The sequence below is a fragment of the Pempheris klunzingeri genome, chromosome 13, assembly GCF_042242105.1.
Source record: "Pempheris klunzingeri isolate RE-2024b chromosome 13, fPemKlu1.hap1, whole genome shotgun sequence".
NCBI lineage: Eukaryota > Metazoa > Chordata > Actinopteri > Acropomatiformes > Pempheridae > Pempheris > Pempheris klunzingeri.
The window spans coordinates 14,780,868-14,805,235 of record NC_092024.1 but is presented as its reverse complement, the minus strand read 5'-3'; the positions used below and the strand labels follow the sequence as shown (position 1 = coordinate 14,805,235).

Here is a 24,368-nt window from a genome sequence, read left to right as displayed (position 1 = left end):
CACCCTCCCCTCACATCCTCTGTCATGCATGATATCAATCCATACCCATAAGAACAGAAGCTCACATTTCTCACTGAGCCTGATTGATTGGCTTGGATGGTGCGTGTTTTTGCTTCTTGCACATTATGTTAATGCTCCTAAAGGAAATGGCCTTCAACAGGTGCTGTGCCTACTGTAGTGGAATTCCTTTAAAACTGTAATTTTATGCTGAAAGTATGTAGGAGATGTATTTTAAGTTCCTGAAAGGAAAAGAAAGTTTGGGGTATGATGAAGCTAGCTTGTTTCTATCATCCCTCCACATCTGATAACCACATAGCTTTTTGTTTGTCCTTTTTAACATAGTTACAGCTGCAGAGAAAAGGCAGTCACAGACACACTCACAACACTGTGACAAAGACTTCAATATCTGTTCTTGTCCTATGTACTGTACATTTGTTCACATGTAAATGTGATGAATTATCTCGCTATGCCAGCCTGCCCAAGTAGGCTTAGGCGCCTTGCAGGGAGCAGTAGGTGGATAGTTTTAGCCAACCTTGCAGCCTCTCTGTCCCTATAGGCTGTTATTACCTTCATCAGGCTAATGAAGGAGTTGGATTGGATCATATTAACCTCCTGATCTCCACCTCCCAGGACACCACAGTTACAACAGGCTGGACTGCACTGTTCACTGCTCTCATTATGTGTGTGTGTGTATATATATATATATATGTATGTGTGTGTGTTTGAGAGAGAGTCTGGTGAGCCCATCCCACCTGCACGTAGACACTGCATCTCCCACATGAATGTTAATCATCTTTTTAATTGGCTTCCTTGACTTGGTGACCTCTACTTGAGACGGCAAGACTGCATCACGGTGCTCCTCCTCCTCCTGTTATGCTGTTTTCTTACTTTGCCGTGTGTGTGTGTGTGTGTGTGTGTGTGTGTGTGTGTGTGTGTGTGTGTGTGTGTGTGTGTGTGTGTGTGTGTGTGTGTGTGTGTGTGTGTGTGTGTGTGTGTGTGTGTGTGTGTGTGTGTGTGTGTGTGTGTGTGTGTGTGTGTGTGTGTGTGTGTGTGTGTGTGTGTGTGTGTGTGTGTGTGTGTGTGTGTGTGTGTGTGTTTCTGTATGCAGTCTCTTCAGCGTCTATTCACTCTCAAACAGTAGAGATTGGAGCAGGCCTTGAGGCAGTGTGACCCTTGACTCTCAGCCATCCTCTTGTCCTCCACTTTCATCATTACCCATCCTCGCATCCTCACACTCTGTACTCATTTATCCAGCCTTTTGGTCCTCATATGCCCTCTTATTACATTTGAGACAGGTACTTCACAGACACCTATTGAAACCCTGTAGCCAGGAGAGCAAACGCTAAAACTGTGACATATAAATCACCTCTGATTAATGATCTAGAGGTGATAAGTGGGTAATTGGAATTGACCACTTAAAGTGTTTAACCACAGGAAACAGATGTGGCTTTTCTGACACTTATGCCAATAATGATTACTACTGCATGTCATTTGATTGGATAGCGTGTGAGAAGTGATCATGATTCGTCATGTCAGGTGAAACAGTATTTACTCAAGCATGCAAGCAGACATTTATACATCACCTGCTAACGTCCTCATTTCTTGAACTTCTTCGTTACATAAATAATTGGCAAGCTTAGGTCCAGCAGCCACTCTTAACTTCAAACACCTGAAAGTAGGCTCAAGCAAGACCTTGACTGGCATCCTAGTACAGACTAGGTTGAAAATAGACACAACTAGTCTCACAGAGAACCGCAAAGGAAAGAAATACACAATTATTGGCAGAAGAGTCTTAGAGCTATTTTTACCTGGACCTTTCCTCTGTACCTCTGAGACAGGACGGAGGTCAGGACCAAAGAAAACATTTGGATTTTCCAGCTCAGAAATGTGTGGGAAACCACCATCCTGTTGTCTTCAGCAAGTCACTTTAGAAGACCAGGGTGTTTGGCATAAAGTGTGTACTTCCTGTATTTTGTATTCATACTTTTTTATTTACAACACTGTCATTTGTTGTGTTCATAGATCTTCTAGGTTAAGGTATTTGCAACATCATTGTGCACTGCATAATGTGCAGTGAAAGACAACTCTTTATTTTATTTGCCTTCTCCCTGGCCTATTAAAGATGTGCACTTTTTCTTCTGTACTAGTTTCTTTATTCTGTTTTTCCCTTACTTTCTTCCTACCCATCTTTCCCCAACCTCTATTTCCCCTCAGTGTGTGATCGTGCTTTCTGTGTTTTACCCATCTCTTGCTGTCCCCTGCGCTCTCTCTTTCTTTCTTTCTTTCTTTCTTGGTGATTGAAGGGACAAGCCATTCACCACTCTCTTCCATTATTGTATCTGAAGGCCACCACATATTGTTAGCAACACACAGGTTACAAACCACAGAACAGGCTGAAGCTGTCTGTCTCAACTGTGCAAGCCGCACAAAAAAACATCACAGAGTCACTCATGCATTATGAAACTATATAAAGATGTTTCTCCAATAGATTGTGTTGAGAGGATATGCAACAAAAATCCACTCTTACTTGTTTGGACCTAATTTTAATCATACCCAAGTCGCACACATTCCTCCAGTCTAAGCTTTTTATTGCTGTACTACATACGGTAACTATTGAGTCCATGTGTGCCAAGTGCCTCCTGTCAGCTCAAACCCAACAGGACGGGCTTGGTCTGGTCTTGGCCCAAGGGTTCCTCCCCTGCCATCTCTTCCCTCCACATCTCCATCTGCCCATCCCTCCTCATCTCCAGCTCTATGGCTCTCCTGGGGGGTGGACAGGTGGTTCTAACCCTAAAGAAACTGTACCCCTGTGGGCAACAACCTGCCTAAGCCTGGCCACCTTCCTTAGTCTTGTCCTCCTCCCTTTTTAATTTCCTGGCCCCGCGACTGAAAGGCAGGCAGGCTTATTTTTCAAATATCACTCTAGAGAGGCTTGGCCACACTGCCTCATATGTCGGAAGAAAAACAATCTCAGGCATGATCAGATAAAGCTGCATGTCATTTAAATAAATGCTAATTATCATTTGATAACCAACAATTTAGAGCGTTCCAACAAAGAGACTGCTGATTATAGTGGCATTGTGTTTGTGTTTAATTTCGATAAAGGTAAAATTTCTTGTGTATGCGCATCGCTTCAGGGGCAGACCTATAGTATGCTCATTAGTTGTTGTGGAGTTTGTGTTTCAGGAATGTGTGCTTTCACGCACATGGTGACATAAGAACAAGGAAAGAGGCAGTATGACTTTGAATTCCTGTCTACCTGCTGTTCTCTTCATCATCAGGAGTCTACTCACGGAGCCAGCCACAGGAAATGGGGAAAAGTCTAAAGCGGGGAAAAGATTCAGATTGCAATAACATTTGTGCTGAATGGCATCTTTCATCACTTGTTTTATCCCTCTGTCATTCACAGAGTCACTGGTGTGGACAATTGGGGAAGAAAGGGAGAAGCACAGTAACGTGCATATGTATTGCTACTGTCATGCAGCTGTATGGAACTCAGCCACTGAAAATATCAGCACATAAGGAACGAATGAACCATAGACAAAGTAATACAAGCGCACACTGTAAAGTCTGACTAGTTGAACAAGCCTAAATGTCAGGAGTGAAGAAGACTGGTGCTAAATATCTCAGGTTTAGAAACTTGTCATCCATGGTCCTGGACCAAACCTCAGCCTCATCATGCTGCAATTAGCAGTTTCTCTCTTACACTCTCTCCTGAGTTCTTCCTTCCCTTATTTCTCCTTGAAACATCATCCTGTTGCTAATCCATCTCTTTCATTTCCTCCCTCTAAGGGGAATTAGTCCTGTTTCTCCTCTTGTCTCATTCATTTAGATTTTTAAGTCAGCCAAGATCCCCAGTGAAAGTGCATTCTGTGTACACAGGACCTTTGCACCACTTACAAAATTGCCTTACCCACTTGTACTGTCCTTTTTAATTTCAGTTCACACACATACACATGCACTTGAGTCCCTAACCACCCAGGTCTCTTACATTATTGTAAAATAACCTCTTTCCTAATCCACCTGGTTGTGCTAGGCTCCTCCAGGGGTTTTTTCAAGTGTCCTAATACACTACGCAGAAAGAGGAGGCGGGTAACAAGCAGGCTGAGAGGCCCGGGCAGTTTTAATCTGCCCTGGTCGTCCAGTGGCAAGGAGAGGGACCCTGCAAGCCCCTAGCCAATCTCTCTGCCTCTCTTTGAAGGTCTCCTTAATCCCCTTACAGAGAGGCAAGGAAATGCAGATGTGGGTGTATGTTGGTGTATGTGTGTGGATGTTGTCCTGTGTGCGTATGCCTGTGGGTCGATTGTAGGGGAGCTGCTGTTAGAACCCTGCATCTCCAAAGGTCCAGTGCTGATTGAGACTTATGCACATTGTCTTTCTGCCACTCCGTTTCTTTGTCTCTCACACACAGTCCACTTTACGTTGTCCACCCCCACTACTTTCTGCACTTCCCCAGGGGCCTTACTAGGGCCAAGCTTCAACATCTGCGAAGTGGGAACACACACACACACACACACACACACACACACACACACACACACACACGTAGCGCTTTCATCTCTGGCTCTCCAGCGACTGTTTCCCAGTGTTTAGGCAGGAAAATAGGATTGTGTAGAGCTCAGCGTTTAGAGAGCCCAAAGGCCGCCCGTCAAATTCAGCTCCTACAGTCTGTGATGCCTTGCTTTGCCAACTGTCGCTCAAGTCATTTCAAACTCCATTCTCTCAGTCCCATCAGCCAACTCTAGACTGATGGCTTTGTTTGCCTCCCCCTTGGCGTCTCGAGTCTAGAAGTTTTGGGTCTTTTTTTTTTTTTTTTTATCTCACTTGGGTTCATTTGCTTTGTTTATCACAGCCCCCTTCTTTTCTCTTTTCCTTTCAAATTTGTATTGTTTGTTAGCGTTGATGTTTGCGATACTTCACTTGCTCTCTATTGCACTGACTCGTTTTCCCATGGTGGAACTTGGGTTGTGTTCAGTAGGACACTTAAAAACTAAAACCAAAACAATTCTTTTTTCTGTTCAAAAAGCTTTGTTGAGATCACAGTGTTTTTTTTCTTGGTAGAGAAGGCGCACAACATCTGTAACACTATCATAGTAAGAAAATAGAATATCCTGTTCAGCAATACATTGTAGGGGCTTTACACAAAACTGAATTGGCCCTGCTAGCTTGTTAGTGATCCGAATCACAGTAAAAGTTGTCTTTTTGGTAACAGGGTCACACATTTTTTACACTGTAGTGTTCATGTGAATGAAATAATTCCCAGGTCTGCTCCTTAGTCAGCCCTGCTTGTTCACATTGTTGATGTGAGTAATTGGAGTTACATGGGGGACATTAGAAGGCTTGTTGACTGAATTGAGGCATGCACCTTTGTGGTGATGGGAGTTTGGAGCTTTGTCAGGTTTCATGGAACCAGATAAGCCAAGGACACCCAAGGAAGGTGACTCAAAAATAGGTAGTTAAAAAAAATGGTGTTCCTTGGCTGACTGCTTATGTCCAGGTAGATCCATCCAATGGGTTCCAGGTTTGAATCCCGTTCTTAGATCCCTGTTTTATGAGAAGGCTTCAGTGATCAGCTCTGAGTCAGGATCTCTGAATGATGCAAATCCCCTAGCAGTATTTAAAGCTCCCAAATCATCCCTGGCCAAATCCCTTCAAGATATTCCCTGCTCGATTGGATGGCATTAAAGGATCGCAGGGACAGAACAATACACCGTCTGGCAGCCTAGTGGAATGAGGGATAAAGGGAAGGGAAAAATAGAATAGAAGTGGGTGAACAAGGTAGAGATTGAGGGTGAAAATTTGGCATAAGGGACTGATAGGTCATAGGAAAGGGGGAATTTTATTGGTAGTCAGGAAACAGTTGATGTTGTGAGAAAGGGGAGCGGAGACAGAGACAGCTGTTTGTTGGGCTGTACAACATGGTGGGACTGAGTGATCCTTCCTGCTCTTAGCCTGTAAAATCATCTGTTTGTCAAAGCCGGTGCAGGCCAGCAAGCTTTACTAATATATCTAAATCTTGTTGTTAAATCTGTATATATTTTTCTAGGTTATTTATATTACATTTAATCCGCATTTAATGCTGTTATGTTACATGGAATACTAGCCCAGTTTCTGGGGATAAACAAGATCACTCAGAATTTCCGCACAGCTTTTTCTCTTGTACCATTTGGAAATGTTTTTGATGGGAGAGAAAAAACTGTTTCCCTTTTCAGTTCTACAGAGTGCAGTGAGCTGGTAGAAAAACATATTTTCTTCCCTGCTCTCTTTTTCCCCTCCTTTCTCCTGTCGGTGGCACTGAGTCTGTATGTGTGTGTCAGTTGATATTGATGGGGCTAGCAGAGAGCACCAAGGCTGCCCACTTCACTCTTCTCCAGCACAATAAAAGCCTATTATAAGCCCCATAGATCCAGGAGCCAGAGCCAGTGCCAATGCCAGTACCCAGACTTCGTCGGCCACCCGTATTCACTTTGCATGCTGAGGATAGCCCCAGAAAAGTTGTGGGAGTAAACTAGGCTCTTGTTTTGGTGTTTTCTCATGCAAAATGATTTAAGTTTTTTGATCAGGTTTGTCCTGTTCTGATTTGGTTTTCAAATGGCATGTGAATTAGGTACTTGCTCGTCCAGCAGTATGTGGATCTGATTGAGAAAACTCCTCCGCATGATAGAACACACCTGTGTTATATTGCCAATATAAAGTTTGCTGGGCTGTTGTCACTTAAAACACTAAGAAAAACTTTCATGTCAAACGTTGGTATTTTTAAATGCATTTTGTTTGCAGTGTGGCTACAAGTGTGCGACTCCCTTCTCCTACATCTGTATTTTCAATGTGGTCAGCAGCTCTCCAACATGGGTGTGCATTCCTCATCTCTCTAATCCGGTAAACTAGGCTGTAACAATTGATATTTCTCTGCAACATATAGTAAGACCTTAAGCACCCACCAAGGATACATGAGACAGAACAGAGGCAGCATTTTAACTCTGAGGTCTTGGCACTTATGAGCTTTGTTGTGATGCAGAAAGTGGAGTATTAACAGGAGAGTTAGTTCCTGACTTTGTAATGTGCCACTTTCAACTGTACCTCAGTAAGCTACGTGATTGACAGTAATGGGGCGGAGCAGCTGTGATGTGTTTGTAATAATCTGACTGGAGTCAGGTTCACTTCTATGCTAATGAGCTAGTGTGTTGGTGGTTTAGCATGACTAATGGGCACATTGCTAACAGAGCTGTCTGGGAGCGAGGAGGGGAGCAAAGGAGAAATAAAGAGGCTTTACGGGAGTGTTGTGAAGGTATAAGAAAGTCAGAGAGGGGAGTTGCAGGAGATTGCGTCGTTAGTCTTTGGGGGGAAAGGAAAATACAGTTGAGGCCTGATTCCCTTGGCAGATATGTTCACAAATGCCAAGAAGCAAGGCAAGGCAAGGCAGAGGAAAGAAAATTGCCTTTGAAAATGCAGCAGTGAATTTGAGAGAGGACATGCAGCACTTACTTTAAAGGTGCTTTGTATGAAAGAGAAAAGGAAAAAAGGTTATGAGTTTGTGTTTTTTCCCGCTGTCGATTGATACATGGTCTAGTCATCAAAGTGAAAAGGGTTGGATACGTTGTGTATATGTATGCATTTTTACTTTCCTTTTAGTACTTAATCAATGCATGGCCATTTTCCATGAAAAAGAACTGTGTGTGTGTGTGTGGTATATATGTATTTTGTATTTTTGCTGAAGAAGTTGTTTGATTGATAGACTTGTCTTTGAAAACATAGCAATCAGGCTTGCTGCACATGTGTTTTCATTTCTTAGCCCAATCCAGCTTCCAAGTTTGCTTTAGTTGACTTGAATTGATTAAACTTTCTCGTCACTTATTTATTTAGCATGGAGATGTTTTGAAGCTTGCTACAAGTACTCATTCCTTCCTCTTCTCTAACCCTATGCTTCTGGAGAGTGTGGAATTGTTGATAAGTCGTCTTGGCAGCGTGGCGAGAGTAATCATTTTCCTCCAGATGTTGGAGTTTGGGAAGGAACCAAAAGGGAGGCGAGAGAGGGAGGGGAACGGGAGAAAAACCAGCTGCCGCCACTACCAGTTCCATCCTCCTACATGAAGTCATCTACTCCTCCCTCCCCGAGGCTCCCAATACCACCTCCTTCACTTCGCTCTGCTGAATTTTTCCCCCTCCCCTCTTGCTCTCAGTTCTACACATTCTGCCTCTCTATATCCCAGGAGGCAGTCAGGGCAGGCTGTGTTTACTGCTGAGGTAATTGGAGTAGTTTGGAGAGCGCCTGACCCTGGTCCTGCTAAGACCTAAGATACGTGTGTGTGTGTGTGTGCGTGTGTACACGCATGTGTGCATACGCCTGTTTGTGATGACTGGCAGTGAGGCCAGGGAAGGCGAGCAGGCCTTAGCCAGTGTCAGCCCACTAGGGAATAGACAAATTGGTTTTCACTATGCTGTCTGTCTTTTCTTGTCTCATATTCTCCAGCTATCCCTTTCTTCTTCCTGTATATCTCTCCATCTCTCCACCAACTCAAAGACAATCATTCACGATTTCTCTTGTACTTGCTCTGCAGTGCTTTTTCCCTCCTGGTACTCTTTTTGTTCCACCACTCTTTCTATCTCTCTCCCGCTCTGCTCATCATTTCATCTCTCCAAGCTCAGCTCTGAGCTGAGCTGCATAGACAGTGACTCTTGCCAGATATGAGCGAAAACTCCCCCTCATTTGCAGCCATAGACATGAGGAAATGCATCCAACCTAATCCAGGCGCCTGCTGTGGTGAAATGGATGAGAAAGGACCTGGAGTCGGTGTGTCATGGGGGAAAGTGAGGATGCAGCCCTATAAACAGTCTTAGACAGCCAGTCATCTGTTGCTTATTGTCATCCACATGCACATAGTCTGTTGTCTGTAACAATTGGCATTAGCTACAGTTTGTATTCATCAAAATATGAACACACGCTTTGATCGGGAGTGAGGCACAAAAGAGTGAGGCATGACAGTGATTTAGCATGCATCTAGTGACCTCATCGCAGGGTTGTCAGGTAGTGGCACTAGGACACGGCTCACCTATTTTAGCTCATCGCGCTCCTGTCTGCCTTCTCCTCCCTCCTCCCCCTTTCCCCTCCTTCCCTCATCCCTCTGTCTTGCTCCTCCCTGATAGCTTTTACCGCTCTGCTGATTTCACAAATAGGCCTCATTGATTGAATCTGATTCTTCTGGATAGAGCAGCTTTATTGAGTGGCTTTTCCGCTGATGGACAGGAGTGTGTGGGCGAGTGTGTTTGTTACGCGCATCCATGTGTACATGTTAGGGATGATAAAGGAAAACTTCCTTTCCTCATCCCTCTCATTTTATAATGCAGTAGCTATTCCTCTCCAGGGAATTCCAGCACTCAGATCATTACAGACAGACGCATACACACACACACACACACACACACACACACGTGCGGCATGCTTACACACACACACACAGTCCTAGTGAATGTTTTATTATGGGTGGTGCATGCTGACTGAGGAGTTTGCTAATTGTGGCAACACCTTGAGCAAGGCAACATTAAAGTGTTAACTGCTCTCCCTGGCACTGTTCATCAAACATTCATCTAAGCTGTGCTTCTCCAGTAGGAAACTGGCCCAGTGCACCCAGGGCTGCAAGATTTAAGTCAATCCAACTCCACTCCAGCGGTGTTACCACCATTATCTTTTGGTTCATCCTCATCTCACAGCTCCTGTCTGCAGCCATTTTGGAACTGCCATCTCACTCGTTGTTTAGCTCAAATCAGGGCACTAACACTGCCAACACTTCCCATTCACCGAGTACTACAGAGAACAAAAACGGATAAAAACAGGGAAATGTTGCAATGGGGAATTTGTATTATGACAGGGAAAAATTAGCTTGTTTCAGATGTAAAATGGAAATGATCTGGCGGGGTTTGGGGGCTTTAGCTAACAAACTATGTTAGTGAGAAGATGGAGCTATATCAGCGGCACTCCACTGGGGATACACACACATTTCACACACAGCAGCGCACACCTCATCCTAGCAGCAGCATCTGTGCTCTTCCCCTCTCGCTGCCCTCTATTTTGTCTCTCTCCTCTCAACAGGCAGTGTGCCACCTATGCAGAATTGGATGGATGGTGGCACCCTCTTGCCCTGTGCACATTTAACCCTCACAACCAAGCAAATCCATCACGATGCAGCACACCCAAACACACATAAGCAGCCCCAACACTCATATCCCAGCATGTCATCGTCCTGAGCCTGCATCTTTCTGTTGAGCAACCCCTGGTGTACTCTTAGGCATACATCTTGTGAGAAACCAACCCACCTCTAACAAACCCCCAAATGTGCTCATTATTTTGTCTGAATTTTAAAAGGTTAGGCTTGTCAGAAAGTATTTTAGTATACCCACAAAGACACCAAGGATCTGTGGTTCTCCAAGTTGCACTCATTCTGCTGGGATACACCTTGCTCATGAGAGGAAAGACTAAGGAGCCATTTAAATTATAGCTGGGAGACAGCAGGCCCGTGTGTTAGAGAAAGCTAGTGACAAGTATGGCTTCAGCAGAGTGGATAGTGTTTATACAGCTCTCCATACAGTGACAATAAAGACAAATGTTTGATTTATTATTGTCACAAATGGTGTTAAGCTTTGAAGCATAAGACATTCAGTCCCCTGCATGATTTGCATCGGGTGAAGTTAAGCACTTATTTTGTCTAGTCTTTTTCCCTTTCCTCCCCATATTTTTCTATTTTCTCCAGCAAGTCAGCTTGGCCCACTTCCAAAGAACAACCGACAGAGTTTTTAAGGAGAGACACACACACACACACACACACACACACACACACACACAATGAAAGAAGAAAAGAAAAAAAACTGCTGTTCAAGGTCTGATATAACTTGTGATGTAAATAACTAAAGGAAGTGGGAAAGGAATCAACAAATATAAAAATGGGGAATTGATAATGTTTGCTTTGCAGTCTACTTGATGTGACAGGCCACTATTTCAAGACTTGTTCGTTCATGTGTTTACACAGAGATTGTGGCATCTAATTAGTAGTGATTTTGGCTCTCCATGGAGGAGGGTTTACTTTCCCATGTTAGCCTTGCAAGCCATTGACCTAGGTCACGTTCAATTAGCGTAGTATGGTTACCATTGTTGACACATTATGTCAAGTGGCCCTTTCTTCACCTTAGTGAGGGGACACAAGATTTAACTAACAACTATTTAAGAGCAATGCCTGTGTGTGTGTTTGTTTTTGTGTACGTTTTAGAAAAAGTCTTTTTGTACATGACTGTTGTTTTGAACAGAATTAATAATTGATTAGTAATTGGACTGTAATATTTTGTTACGGAAAACCGTTTGTTTAGTACCATCTTTTGATGTTGGGGTGCATTAAAATTGTCAGCTCTGCGTTGCATATCACCAAAATTTGATGACCAGAAATATTTATATGTTGCATCACCAGTGTTTGTGTCACTAGCTTTTTGTCTGTCTTTGCAGGAAAAACTGTTAGCTTAAAAAAATGTTGGTGTCATTTTTGTGCTTCAAGACTTCCCCATTAAAAGAAAAGGGAGCCGGAGCACAGTGGAGGTAGCGAAGGAGAAAAAGCAGTAGAGAGACTTTTTCTTGCTTCGTTAATTGGCAGCTCTGTGGTACACTAAACATTGCACAGACACACACAGACGCAGTTGAATACTGTGACTGCTCTGAAGCCACTGCCGTATATTTAGTCAAGGGAGACCAGCCTCTGTCACTTTTTCTCTTGCTTAACCTCGCTCTTTCTCTTCCTCTTTCTGTGGCTGTGTTGAAGAGAAATCTCAGGGGAGGGCTTAACTCTGAGCCCCCGTTCTTTTTTCTTTTCTTTCTCTCTTCCCTTCCATGTCTTTCTTTCCTTATCGTCCTCTGAATAGAGCAGCAGACTGTTGTTAAACTTAGTCCAGGAGACACACTGCACAGAGATAGTATAGAGAAACGGGGGTAGGTTCAGTGTCTGTCTTCCTGCGTTTATTACTGCCACCACTAACAGGCCAGTCTGCCTTACTTTGTGTGTATATGATGGGTTTACATGCAGATGCAGAGTGTATATGCACAAGCTACCTTTGCATTTGATAGTTGAAATGATGAGTAAACAAGTGTCACGGTTTTACCTTTTTTGGTACAAAAGGCATTAAATCAATAGTTCACTTAAGGTGGATCTGAGGTCAGCAGGGCTTCCCATGTCTGTCTTTGCACCCTCCAGTTTGGAGAGTAATTCACAAGGCCCTGCTTAAATTATGATGTACAACCTGGAAAATCACAGGGGCTTTTCTGTTGTCATGGTTATTGAGTGCTCGGTAGCTTCAGGGGAAATGGAATTTGGGGGCGGAGGTGAGGGGAGTGCGGAAAAGAAAGGGGGAGGAATGAATGGGTGGGAGTGGGAGGAGGGGTGCTATCTTAATTGCTTTCCGTGAATAATTTCAGTCCCCTAATTTGGCGATAATGACAGTGGCTGCGGCTTTTGTATTTATTTATCCAAACATTAATTGACAGGACTGACATTAGCCAGGGCGGTTATTGCGCATTTGATTGCGCACAAGGGAGCAAAGAAAATTACAGTAATTATCATTCTGATATGCATTATGAATATGCATTCCCACACTTAATGTCACTGTCAGCATTTTGGTAACAACGAGGCACTCTGCCATGACAACAGCACTTTAGCTTATCTCCATCTCTGTTTCCCTAAACCCAATCCAACCGGTGCTTGTGGAGAACAGATGACATGTAGTGTCGAAATGATTAAGCTGCCCCACTGTAGTCTTTTAACAATTCCCAGGCATGTTGTTAGGTGAAATGTTCGTCATGTGGATTGTTTCAATTGGCCTTAAAGGGGCCCCAGCTTGTGTGGAATTAGTGTGTTATTGCGAATGGACATTAAAGTTTCTGTTTCTCACAGGCGGAGGGAGAAGACAACTTGAAGAAGATGCAGCTGATGGAGCTTGCGATTCTCAATGGGACATACAGAGACAACAACATCAAAACACGTAAGTGAGCTGCCATGAACACGCATATCCATGCATATTGACGCGATCCATCTGTTTTACACCATTCATAACTAATGTTTTAACTGCTTAGACCATACTTAATTATACAAAAAACAACCCCTTTTCTGTATTTTTCATTAACTAATACTTTGTGCCTTTATTAAATAAATGTTTAGTCATCTCCTGTGTACATAGCATCATATTATCTCTGACCACTAGCAGACCTTTCTCACTGTGAAGCTCTCCAAACATCTCATGTTTACCTACCCAACCATGAGTAGGACAACTTCCATTTTGTTGTACTCCGTATTTCTTTCCTCTTCAGCCATTCCTCCTCCTGTCCATTCATTCCCCCACCCCTGCAATCCAGATGCGATTTCTATGTGTCACTTGCTCTTGGCGGACTTTCAGCACATTGCTGTATTCCACTTGCTCTGCATGTTGGTCACCAGCTCTCACATCTACAGTGTTTGCTCCTTAATCATCAAATGCCATGTCTAAATGCATATGCACATGTATGATTTGTAATATTAAATCATAGAGAGACCCCAGGACCCTTGGTTATGTTGTTCATTATCATTAAAAATGTCATTTAAGCATGATCATGAGCTGGGTTCTTCTATATACTTAAAACTTATGAAATGAAGCTCAACATGAATAATTTCACTGTTTAATTTTCCTTATTTATCATTTGTTCAAATGATGATGATAAACTGGCCCACCACCTAACCATAGTTACCATGGCGCTTGATTTAATTGACCTGCCTGTGGGGAAGCTTGTGTAGCGCTGCTCACGGCACATGCTAATGCAGAACCATATGAAAAATGATTTTTGTCTGTTCAGTTGTGCATTATCCAACTTAAATGGACTGCTGGCTATGTGGGGGGGGGGGGGGGGCAACAACTTTGAAGTTGCTAACAATTCAATTGTTGTATGTTCCCATTGTGGGCAGTGATCTTCATTTTCAGGCCAAAATTCCTGATCAGTGTTATGTGAAACCTGCTCTTCATTGAGTGTCTCTCCTCTACATCTAGTCAACAGCTCCATTTCTGTTGGCATGCGTGTTGTTTACCTCACCTATGCCATTTCCAGTAGATGAATGTGTAGCTGCCGTGGTGATATGTTTGCTTTGAATGCATTGGGATGACAGCCGCATATTGTGCTTTTGTGTTTTGGTGTGAGGGTTTATTTTTTTGTTATGTTTGGCTATGTTGACTTTTTTTTTTTGCAACAGATTATGGCTTTTGTGGTTCACCCCCATGATCATTGCATGGACTAATTTTCCCTTTTGCCCCCCTCCTCTCCCCTCTCCACCTGCCACTTCCTGGTTCCTCTTCTTTTCCTGCTTTTGTCTTTTCATCCTTCGCTGTTCATCTGTGATTATGATCAACCACACAACACTTTATCTCTTGTCCTTCTCCTTTCTTTCTACTTCTGTCCTTTGCTCTCTTGCTTATGGCAGCCACCCTTGCATTCTCTCTTGCAGCAGCGGCAGCAGCCGCTCAGGGCCCCCGTCTCATAGCGGCCCCCACAGGTCAGGTGTTGCCTCCCCCGGCACTCCGGCCCCCAACACCAGCTGGGGCCCCCATCATGAACCTCATCCGGCCCACTCAGATGGCTGCCATGCTGCCCAATGGCACCCCCACCCTGGTGCCTCCCACACCGGATGGCGGGCTTATCTACACCACCCCATACGAGTACCCTTACGCCCTGGCACCCACCTCCCTGTTGGAGTACCCCATCGAGCACAGTGGGGTTCTAGGTAAGAGAACCTGGGGAAGCATGGGAGCAGGTACAGCGGCCAACTTTAGCCAGCCTGGACATGAGGGCAGCTTGTTTTACCCTGGAGCTGGGGTGCTGGACGCAGCTTCCTTGAGCCACAGTCAGGACTTGTTGAAAGGTAAATATGTCGTGTCCACCTGAGGATCAAAAACAAACTCACAGGAGTGGATGTGCTGGTGAAGTTCTTGGTAATGGGATGACCAGCTGTGTGGCTCATATGGACACTGTATTAAAATGGTAAAGGGGGACAAAAATTAACTTGTGAAGGTTAGGCTCTTGGAAAGTTGTCTTTATAATTTAGACAAAGGTTACTTCACTGTTTTTTAGTTATGCTATCGGCAAACAGTTATGCTCTCAGGTTTACACTGCCTCTTTTCTGCAAGGTTTATATAGGAGGACTTGCCTCGGTGTGAAATGAGGCACACAGACAGAAACACGTTCGCATACACGCAGCCTGCTCTCTAACCCTTTCATGCACTGGCCTGGAGGCATATTCAGTCTGGCGGCAGATCCCCTCGGATTTCTGCAGCTTTTGAAATCATTTCTCTGTGCTGTTCTCTGCAGGCAGGCCTTGATGCCTGTAGATAGTCCCTCTCTCACTCCCACTGGGGATGTTCATTAAATTCCTCCAGTCTTCCCTTTTTTCTTCTCCTTCCCCTCTCTCCATTGTCTTAGATTCACCCCTCTTGAACTTGAACTCTGTGCTAATACCTGACGCTCCCCCTAGTTTCTGTGTCAGGAGTACAGTTCAATATGAGGGCCTATGTATTATATTCATTCTCAATGGTGCTTTAAGTTCAACACATTTGCTACCAAAGAGACAACTGAACTTCCCCTGATGAAACGGAGTCCAATATGATCACCATATGTTGTATTGAAGCTGTAGTGAACAAAAGCAAAGCTGTTTCCCATTTTAAGACAGAAGAGGCCTTTGTCAGTTGCTTTCCAGCCTTAATTTGACACATTACTCCTCTAATGTTGTCTGCAGCATCATCTGGCAGCAGCAGACACAAATGTGATTCTAGCTGACCTGTGTATTTGAGGTGCCTCTGGGAGTTATGTGTAGAACAGACGGGCAGCTGACTGGCTTTTCTCTCTTTAACTTGCAGGGTTACACCAGCTTAGTGCATTTTATTTACTCACACTATCGATTGGTGCCTTCAGCAACACAGGGCCCTGTGGAACACACTCTCATACTCACACACAATCATGCACAGCCACTGCTGGCATCTCTAAGAATAAGGAAATGTCAGGCCACCTGCTTCTTCAGAGTAGTGTAGGTGACTGTGTAGTCATAAGCCAAAACTCACTCTTGACTTGACAATGCCAGAACAAAATGAATTTTATAACTTGTTTCACATCCCCTCTCCCTCTGGGAGGACTTGGTTTATTTTTCTAAATTCCTGCACGCATTTCATTTTTGCAATAGTGGAGCATGCAGTGACTAGTTTGTTTGTGTCATGGATACGAGGCAGCATCAAGCACTGCAGTAGGAAGAAATCAGTTGTGACAAATCTAAAAGGAAAATGACAGCCTCTGCTGCCAGTGAACAGATTGACCTGGAGAGAAATGGTGAAAGAGGGAAAGAGAAAATGAAAGAGAGAGGGAGAGGCAGGTGGTGTCTGGCACTATTCAATTACCATCAGAGCTGTATTGGATTTCCCCAGCTTTCAAAATAAAGAGACAAATTTCTCTCAATCCCCCTCTGGATCCCAGAGGAAGAATCACATTATTTTTTGCAGACAGCCCCGGAGCCTGTACACTATACCTGTCCCCTTCTCAATGAGTCCTCCATATAACTCTGAGCACTGTGGAATTTTATTACTTAAGTTATGCATTTTTAAATACCAAGTAAAACTCCAAAAAGGTGTATTATTTTTTTTTCTACTGCATTTTTCTAAAGTTAAAAAAAAAAAAAGATGTGTGTTGTGTGTGTATATGTACTATAATCTGTATTATGTTGCTATTTTGTGTATTGTTGTATTATCCAAACATTATAATGATAATGGTTAAAAATGTGAATGTTGTTCCTGTAAAAGATGACTGTTTTTCCCCTGCTCAAAGTGACCGGTTTCTAACCTTGTGGACCTGTTACAATCTAGGTGCAATGGCTACTAAAGTGAGACGGCATGACACGCGGGTCCATCCTTACCAAAGGATTGTGACCGCTGACAGAGGTCAGTTTAGTCTCTTAGCTACACTCTACTATTGAATTTCAATGATTATTATGCCTATTATGCCTCGATGCCTTAGTTGGGAATTTGTATATTGTCTGTGTTGTATTTTTTGTTTTCCTTTCCCCCCACCACTTTTCTTACCCCATACATCCACACACCAGCTAAATGGTTGCTTGTGGTCTGCACATTTTGTTTACATTTAGTACTTAACATATACAGTATATCTAGACTGTTGTATTTGTCAAAGCTCAGGCAAAAGTGATCTTAACAGCTTTTGGTTCATGCAGCTGTGAAGCCAGGACAGGTAGTACTTTGCAGGCAGTGTCGAAGGTGTATAATGACATTCCTCTGATGTGAGATTAGAGCCTAAAATGGGGCAGGCTTGTTCCCATACATGATTTATCTCCTCGGCTCATAAGGAGCAAAGAAAAAGGAGAAGCATTTCTATACTGTATCTGAGAGACCTAGTAAGCGAAGACAAGTAGCCATGCTGCTACAAGGCACCATTTCACCTTGAAATTTAAATTTATTTTGCATTTTATTTTTCTATGGAAGACAGACAGGCACAGACATAAGCTGAGGTAGCTTGCATTCTCTCCAGTGTATTGCAAATAGATTGAAATAAAGCTAAAATACATTTTTTAATATTTCAGTTGTACATGAGGTACTGTCATTTTATATTTGAGCATTTTATATCAAATGTATTTATGGTTCTTGTGTATATTTATATTATATAAAAATATACTGCTAAATAAAGAGAAAGAATCGGAAAACATCGATTCATCTATTCATTGCACATTTATCACTAGTCACAGTTATCCCTCACATAACATTAGTCATTGTAAGTCTCCTTACCACTAATCACACTGTTTATAACTTGCACTCCAACTTGACAGACACTAAAACACTAGATTTTTGTTTTTCTTATTTTGTTTGTCTGTCTGGCCTCTCTTTGCTTCTGTTTTTTTGGGTTTGGGGGCAAAGTGCGCTTAAATTAAACCACCAAGCTACCTGATTCGGGGGTGGGGGCTTAGCTGTTTGGATCATGATGTGACTACGTCATGATTATAATGAGATTAGCTGGGTTCATCTCACATTGCCAAGGGAATTAGGAGCGGGGGGGCGACATAAGAGATTGCATTCATTTTATTGTTAAAATGATGTCATTCCAGTCTCTTCTTGCTGACACTAATATCCTTTCTATCTTTTTTTTCTGTTTGTTTTGTTTTTGTTTCTAACCACCTAGCCGCCACCGGCAACTAACACATGACCTTCTGACCTCTGAACTCTTCACCCAATGACGAGCCGCCCCAAGCCTGCCTGCTGATCAGTTAACTGGTAATTGCCTTTGCTAGCCTCTCGGACGCAAGTGAGAGAGAGAGAGGCGCCTGCCCGTACAGTTACCCTAACACGTTCTGACAAAAATAGAAACCAACGCAGAATCTTCACAGAAACACAACAAAACCCAACAAAGTTGTGTAATATTCATTTTTTCCCTCTGTTCATTGAGTTCAATTCCCATTCTTTCTCTTTCTTTTTCTTCATAAATCATATACTGGGTGGATGTGTTTGTGGTATTACTCATAAATCTGCACTGAATTATATAGCAATAAAGACCCCCACCCGCCCTCCTTTAATCACCCTAATTTGGTGACCTCACTCGTATGAATCAAAGTTCAAGATCTATTTGACGCAAACCATTTGGTTTCAGAGTAATGACATAACCCCCCTCAAATGTAAGGGCCCCTACCTGCTCCCACCCTGTTCCAACACCCACCTACTGGGAGAGAAAAAGAAATAGAAGGAAAGAGAACACACACTCACATTAACTTGTTTAATTTCTGTCATTTTTCACATGTAGTGCATTTGTTGAGCTCTAAGATGTAATTATGAGCTGACACATTCTGGGTGTGCACCTCCAAACAGCTTTCTGTCTGTTTTTAAAAAGCATGGCTGAAATGATTGCAAAAAAAGCTTTTCATGATTTATGTGTATTTTTTTTCCTCTGTCTTTTTAATTTTTTTTTGGCTTTACTTTTGAGTCATTTTCCTCACTTGGTTTTAGTTTGTCTGTTCATATTTGACTAATTAACGTTGCTACAAGTCAAAATAAGGCAGGTGGTTATCCCTGGAAAACAAAAACACAATCTGATGTTTAAAGCAGGCTGCAGAAAGTAAGAAAAGATGAAGGGCAAGATGGGAAGGTTACTATTTGGGATGATGGGTTTGTGTGTGTGTTAATTTTTTTTTTTTTTAATTAATACTACAATGAAAGTAGGGTGTGCTGAGGCTTCGGGGACACTGGAGCAGTGCTTATTAGCTACTGACCATTGCTACGCCCCCACTCACACTACATCCATTATACAGTGCCTGATGTATTTAGAAAAATATCTCAATGAGTTAGCAGAGCTGTGATTGAAAAGACAAAAAAAAGTATTACGTGTGCATATTTAGCCAAAGGGTTTTCCAATGAATTATATATCTGCAATTATGCATCTGTCTCACGGAGGGCTCTCTTTGTGATTTTAGAGTTTGGAAAGGTGTGAATTTGTGGTACCTGCCTTCAGCTGGAACAGACAGCCACTCAGTTAGATGATTTTTGACCCATTAATACTACTATTTTTTTCTGAGGAGGTGAACGCAGGCAATTAACACTAAACCAACATGCTACTCAATTACAGTACATTGCCAGGGGGAAGGGCACTTTGAAGTTCTGTACATAAATGCTTTTGTCATGATACTTGGCTTCTATATTGAGTTGTTTCATCAGCCACATTGCCAAAAGAGTGTTTGTTTTTTGCTGGGTTTTTTTTTTTTTCTCATTTTTGCATCTCAACATTTGGCCAATTTATGTTTAATTGTGTTTTTTTTCTAACCCCAGTGAAATCATTTTCTCTTACAATCAGGTGGGCATAATCTGAGCCCCCCTGCAAATTAGAAAAGCATTTTGTTAAGTCGTATCATAGTGATGAAACATTTATTTTTCAACACATGATGAACCATCCAAAGCGCATCCACAATGTGTCACACCTCCCTGTGATCGTAGTCCAGCTCCTGAGCCCACAATCTTTTGTTCAACTCTCTCAAGAAAAAATAGGATGTGAAAGCCATGCCTGCCTGTTCAAATTGCTTTATACATACGTCTTATATATATATAAATATATATATAAATATATAAAAATGTAGATATCTGTCATTGCATATACAAATACAGAAGAGAACAAAAAATAGATAATTTTACAGGGTGCTGGAGAAGAGAAAAAAATTGAAAAATCTATTTTTGGCAATTTTAGCTTTTGATACTTTACTTGCAGTTACAAAATCTGAAAAAAATAAAATAAAAAATGTTTAAAACAGTATAGGGGGAAAACAGAAAATCTGAGTGGGTGAGGAAAAAGTGCTGTTACTTTGGATATGATTGGAAAGGAAGACGAAGACCAAAACAGTCAGAACCCTTGAAAAGTTAACGAGGATCAGAGGCGAGACGGACAGGATCAAATCAAAGTGCCTTATCAACAGTGGTTTCTGTTTTCTGAGTATTCCAGTTGTGTTCAATAATATCCAGCACCCACCAAGATGGCGCAGAGAGGAATGGCTAGTGTTACACGCTCTGAATAGTTGAGCAGGGTAGCTCCCACCGTATCGTGGTGTTACCGAAGTTATTCTATGCAAAAAGAATAGCAGTCGTTTTGACCAGCTAAAATATGTGCCATGGTTTTGTCTTCCTGAAATTATTTTTTCTTTTCCTTGACTTGATGGCCCTTTACTCTGCTGTATGTGCAGGTTTTGTTCTCTCTTTATTTCGATTTTAATGGTCATATGAAATATTGTCTTGATTTTTTTTTTTTTTTTTTTGGTGACTGTGACTAACTTCCTAGAACAAATTGAACTGCCAGTAGCAATGCAGTAGTCTGCCAGAACATATTTTGATCATGAGCTGAGAAAAATACATAACATTCGAGGGAACGGATATGAAACAGGGTTCGTCCCCGTTGACATTGAGCCCGTTTGTTTCACCAGCTGCAAACTGAAAGCATCCAGTCCATGTCTCTCGGTGTCAATTCCACAACAACACCATCAATACAATCATGAGATTTATAATGGACAAATAAAATGCTGGATAATGAAACAAGCAACTCTATTTCACAGCCAAATAGTTTTCAGTTATTGAAACAACTGACAGTTTGTTGCTGGAAGGTGAAATAAACTCATAATATTAAATGGCGGAATTCGTAAATCCCAATATTACCCTTGGCAGTTTGTTTTTCTATTCATAGCTCTTTCATCATGCTGTTACAACGAAAGGTCAATGAATTTTTTTCTTTTTCAGTGTTATTATTTTAAATTGAAATGCAATATTAAAGTGGAGCAAGAGATGGCTTTTCAGCATTTGACAGTATTAAGAAAATTCCCTCTGCAATGTTACAACATGCTGTGTCATTGTGAAAGGCTGGATAAGTCCATCAGGTGAAAGGTTAACTCTATACCTACCGTATTCTCTCTGGCCTGCCTACTACATGTATGATAATGTAATTAACAGCCATTGTTACAGGTTTATAATGTATTTTTCTAATCTCATTTTATATGTATATTAATCATGTTTCTGAGTGCTTTTTCTTTTTCTTTCTTTTTTTTTTTTAAATTAAACCCACTGCAACTCCCCCCTCCCTCTACCCCAAACCGCCCTCTCTTCCTCCCCCCCGCCCCCTTCTCTTTAAATCTTGAAAACTGTCTCTTGTGGGGAGTGTTGCCTTTTCCCTGTTATATTTTGTTTTGTTTTCTTGCCAATTCCCAGCTTGTTTAACTCATTAGCTACTTTATTAGTTTTCTTGTCATAAGTATTTTTACATGCTTGCATTTAGTTTTCATGGTGTATGCTGTTATTTTTCTTATTAACCTCTTGGCATTTATTTTAATAAAACATTCTTAGTAAGAATTTTACTAACTTGCTGATATTTTGTCTTGTGTTTTTAACCAGTTTCATGAATGTATTACCTTGGTCTGGTTCACGGACTAACACAATTAAAACTGGTGTCTGGCCATCACTTACACTGACTGATTGACACGCACACTACATGAACATGAACACTAGTCAGCTGCACATATGCTCCACATACAGTCACTCATCTCGCACACACACAAGCGCACACACAGCCTAACTGGAAACTGCACGAGTTGATAAGCGTCCCTCACTCCCGCTCACGCGCTCTCACCTCTGTGCTGGAGAAATCTGCTGACACTCTTCATACTTGCCCTCCCCGCTCAGTTCCAACACTGCTGCTGTGTCTCGTCGTCTCTGTTAGAGACAACTCTCTTGTTAGTTGTCCTGTCCTTCTGTGTCACTGACCCCGTGAGACGACAAGAAGTGTCGCAGTGCCGGGGGGAGGGGGTGGGGGGTAGAAGCTGCACGTTACTTGAGGTCACTGATAAACTTCTGGGAGATGTTCCCTCTTTAACAAAGCGCACTCTGATTAAAAGGGTCATTTGTCTGTACACTCATAGTCCAAAAAAAAAAATCCCAAATCTCTAAAGATAAAACTTTCTGTAGCCATTAGTTAGTGCAGGACTAGTCATAATCTGTGCAGAAATACTGCGTATTAATCATCTCAAAAGGATTAATTTTACTGTGAATTATGGAAAGCAGGACATCTCATCAGCACACATTATAGATGTAGTGAGTTATTTACAAGAGACATTCTGCAAATTTATAGATGACAGTTGGGTGATAGTCTAAAGCTGTTCCCCGGCCTTTTTTTCTTTCTCCATTGCTTCCATGGCTTGTTATGCCTGGATAGCAGCATTACAGTTATCACCAGCTGTTGTCTGTTTGGTGAACACTTCTCCCTGTTCGGCTTATTGATATAACGGCTAATACTGGACCATTTGGGAGCGTCCATAATGCTTAGACACACACCAGTACACCATGCCAATATGAAGTACTTTGGGATCAAAACAACCTTACTATTCCTTCCAGTGTAAAATGCTGATATGGATTTCAGCTAGCTAGTATTTATTGGGGGTTTTTTTGGGAGGGGGGGCAGTTTTTTTTTTTTTTTTTAGTTTTTGAAGCGGTGTGTGTCGTTCATTCTTGTGTCAGTGCACTCGTCCCTGGGTTCATTCAGCTCCTTTCTCTCTATTCAGCTTTCTTCCTCCTCCACTAATTCAAGGTATTGACACTGACACAAGCAAAAGATTAACTTCATTAATCCTGATTATTACTTTAACCCAATGAGTGATGCCTCCAGATTTCTTTTTTTTTCTTCTCCTTTTTTTAAATCTGCACAACAAAAACAACTTGGCCTTAACTGTTTCAATTCTCTTCATGTCTCAGCAAGCAAAGAACAAGGATTAAAAGTGTCTAACATCAAACTTACCATTGCTCTCTTCTCTGGAATTAACATTTTGTGTCTTTGATCTAAACACGGGTGTTTTCTCCAATAACACCTGCTTGTACACCAGCAAGTAGAGACAGAGATTGGATTACTGGCAGCCAGTCCAGATCGTTTTCCCTCCTGTATGCATTTAGTGTCGCGAGCCACAAGCTTTTTAATGTATTAATGTAGGGCTGGCCTTTAATCTTTTACATTGCCCCCTTTGTGCCGTAATGAGCAACTTAAGCTAAAATCCGTCCATTAGATATATTTATGCTGTCACAATCCTCTCCTGTTATATGAGAGAGGTTTTCAGTGCCTCTCTTCAACCACAAAACTGATGAAAAAGACATGAAGTGGCAAGTTATTTTCCAGAGCACAACGTATTACCAACACTGCCTAAAATATTGCATCTGTGAGTTTAAAAAGTGCCTTTTTTCCTGAGATTAGGAAACTATATTTTTCTACCTTGTCATCCAAGTGCCAATTTTCTGTCTCCCTTTATCTCGCCAAAAGCGAGTGTACATATCTTTCAAATAGAAACTGGTCAAAGTTTGACTAAAAATTGGGAATTTGGTCAGATATTTCCCACCATTAAACTCTGGTTTAATGGGTCCTGTTTTGAGTTTGATAAACTGAGAACTATTTTATTTATTTTTTCTGATTGGACCATAGTATGCAGTAAACGTGTGTTTGCATACTGCTGCCATCTCTGGCCGAGTTCTCAGCGCCTTTCCAAACCTGTCGCAGGGCATTCAGTGTATTTATCTACTAACTACCTTTTCACCTGTCAATCTTTTATTTTTTCTCTGTTCTGTTTAACAAACATTCCTCCAATGAGTTAAACGGCAGGTTTTAACCAATCAGTATTGGTCTCAGCGATGTAGCACTCAGGTGGTTAAAGGGCAAATGCTACCAAAATACAGAATGAGTAAAAAAAAAAATTAGCCCCACTGGATATTTCTTTTTTTTTTTTTCTTTTTTTTTGACTGTGATAAATATGCATAAAAAGTATAATATTTTTTCCTAA

The 24,368-nt window shown here is 42.0% G+C and overlaps 1 protein-coding gene across 6 annotated transcripts in view; it reads left to right on the top strand.

The window, feature by feature from the left end:
• qkia (QKI, KH domain containing, RNA binding a) overlaps positions 1 to 21,908 on the top strand; it is a 73,434-nt gene extending 51,526 nt beyond the window's left edge. The window contains exons 5-8 of one of the 6 annotated variants that reach the window (XM_070841671.1): positions 12,921 to 13,008; positions 14,472 to 14,771; positions 16,894 to 16,968; positions 18,215 to 21,908. In XM_070841671.1, coding sequence (XP_070697772.1) covers positions 12,921 to 13,008; positions 14,472 to 14,771; positions 16,894 to 16,968; positions 18,215 to 18,231 — 480 coding nt within the window. In that variant the 3' untranslated portion in view covers positions 18,232 to 21,908. Of the gene's footprint in view, positions 1 to 12,920; positions 13,009 to 14,471; positions 14,910 to 16,893; positions 17,698 to 18,214 lie in introns of those variants that run through there. The other 5 variants (XM_070841668.1, XM_070841672.1, XM_070841669.1 and 2 more) reach the window with 5 other exon arrangements.
• Positions 21,909 to 24,368: the final 2,460 nt, after the last annotated feature.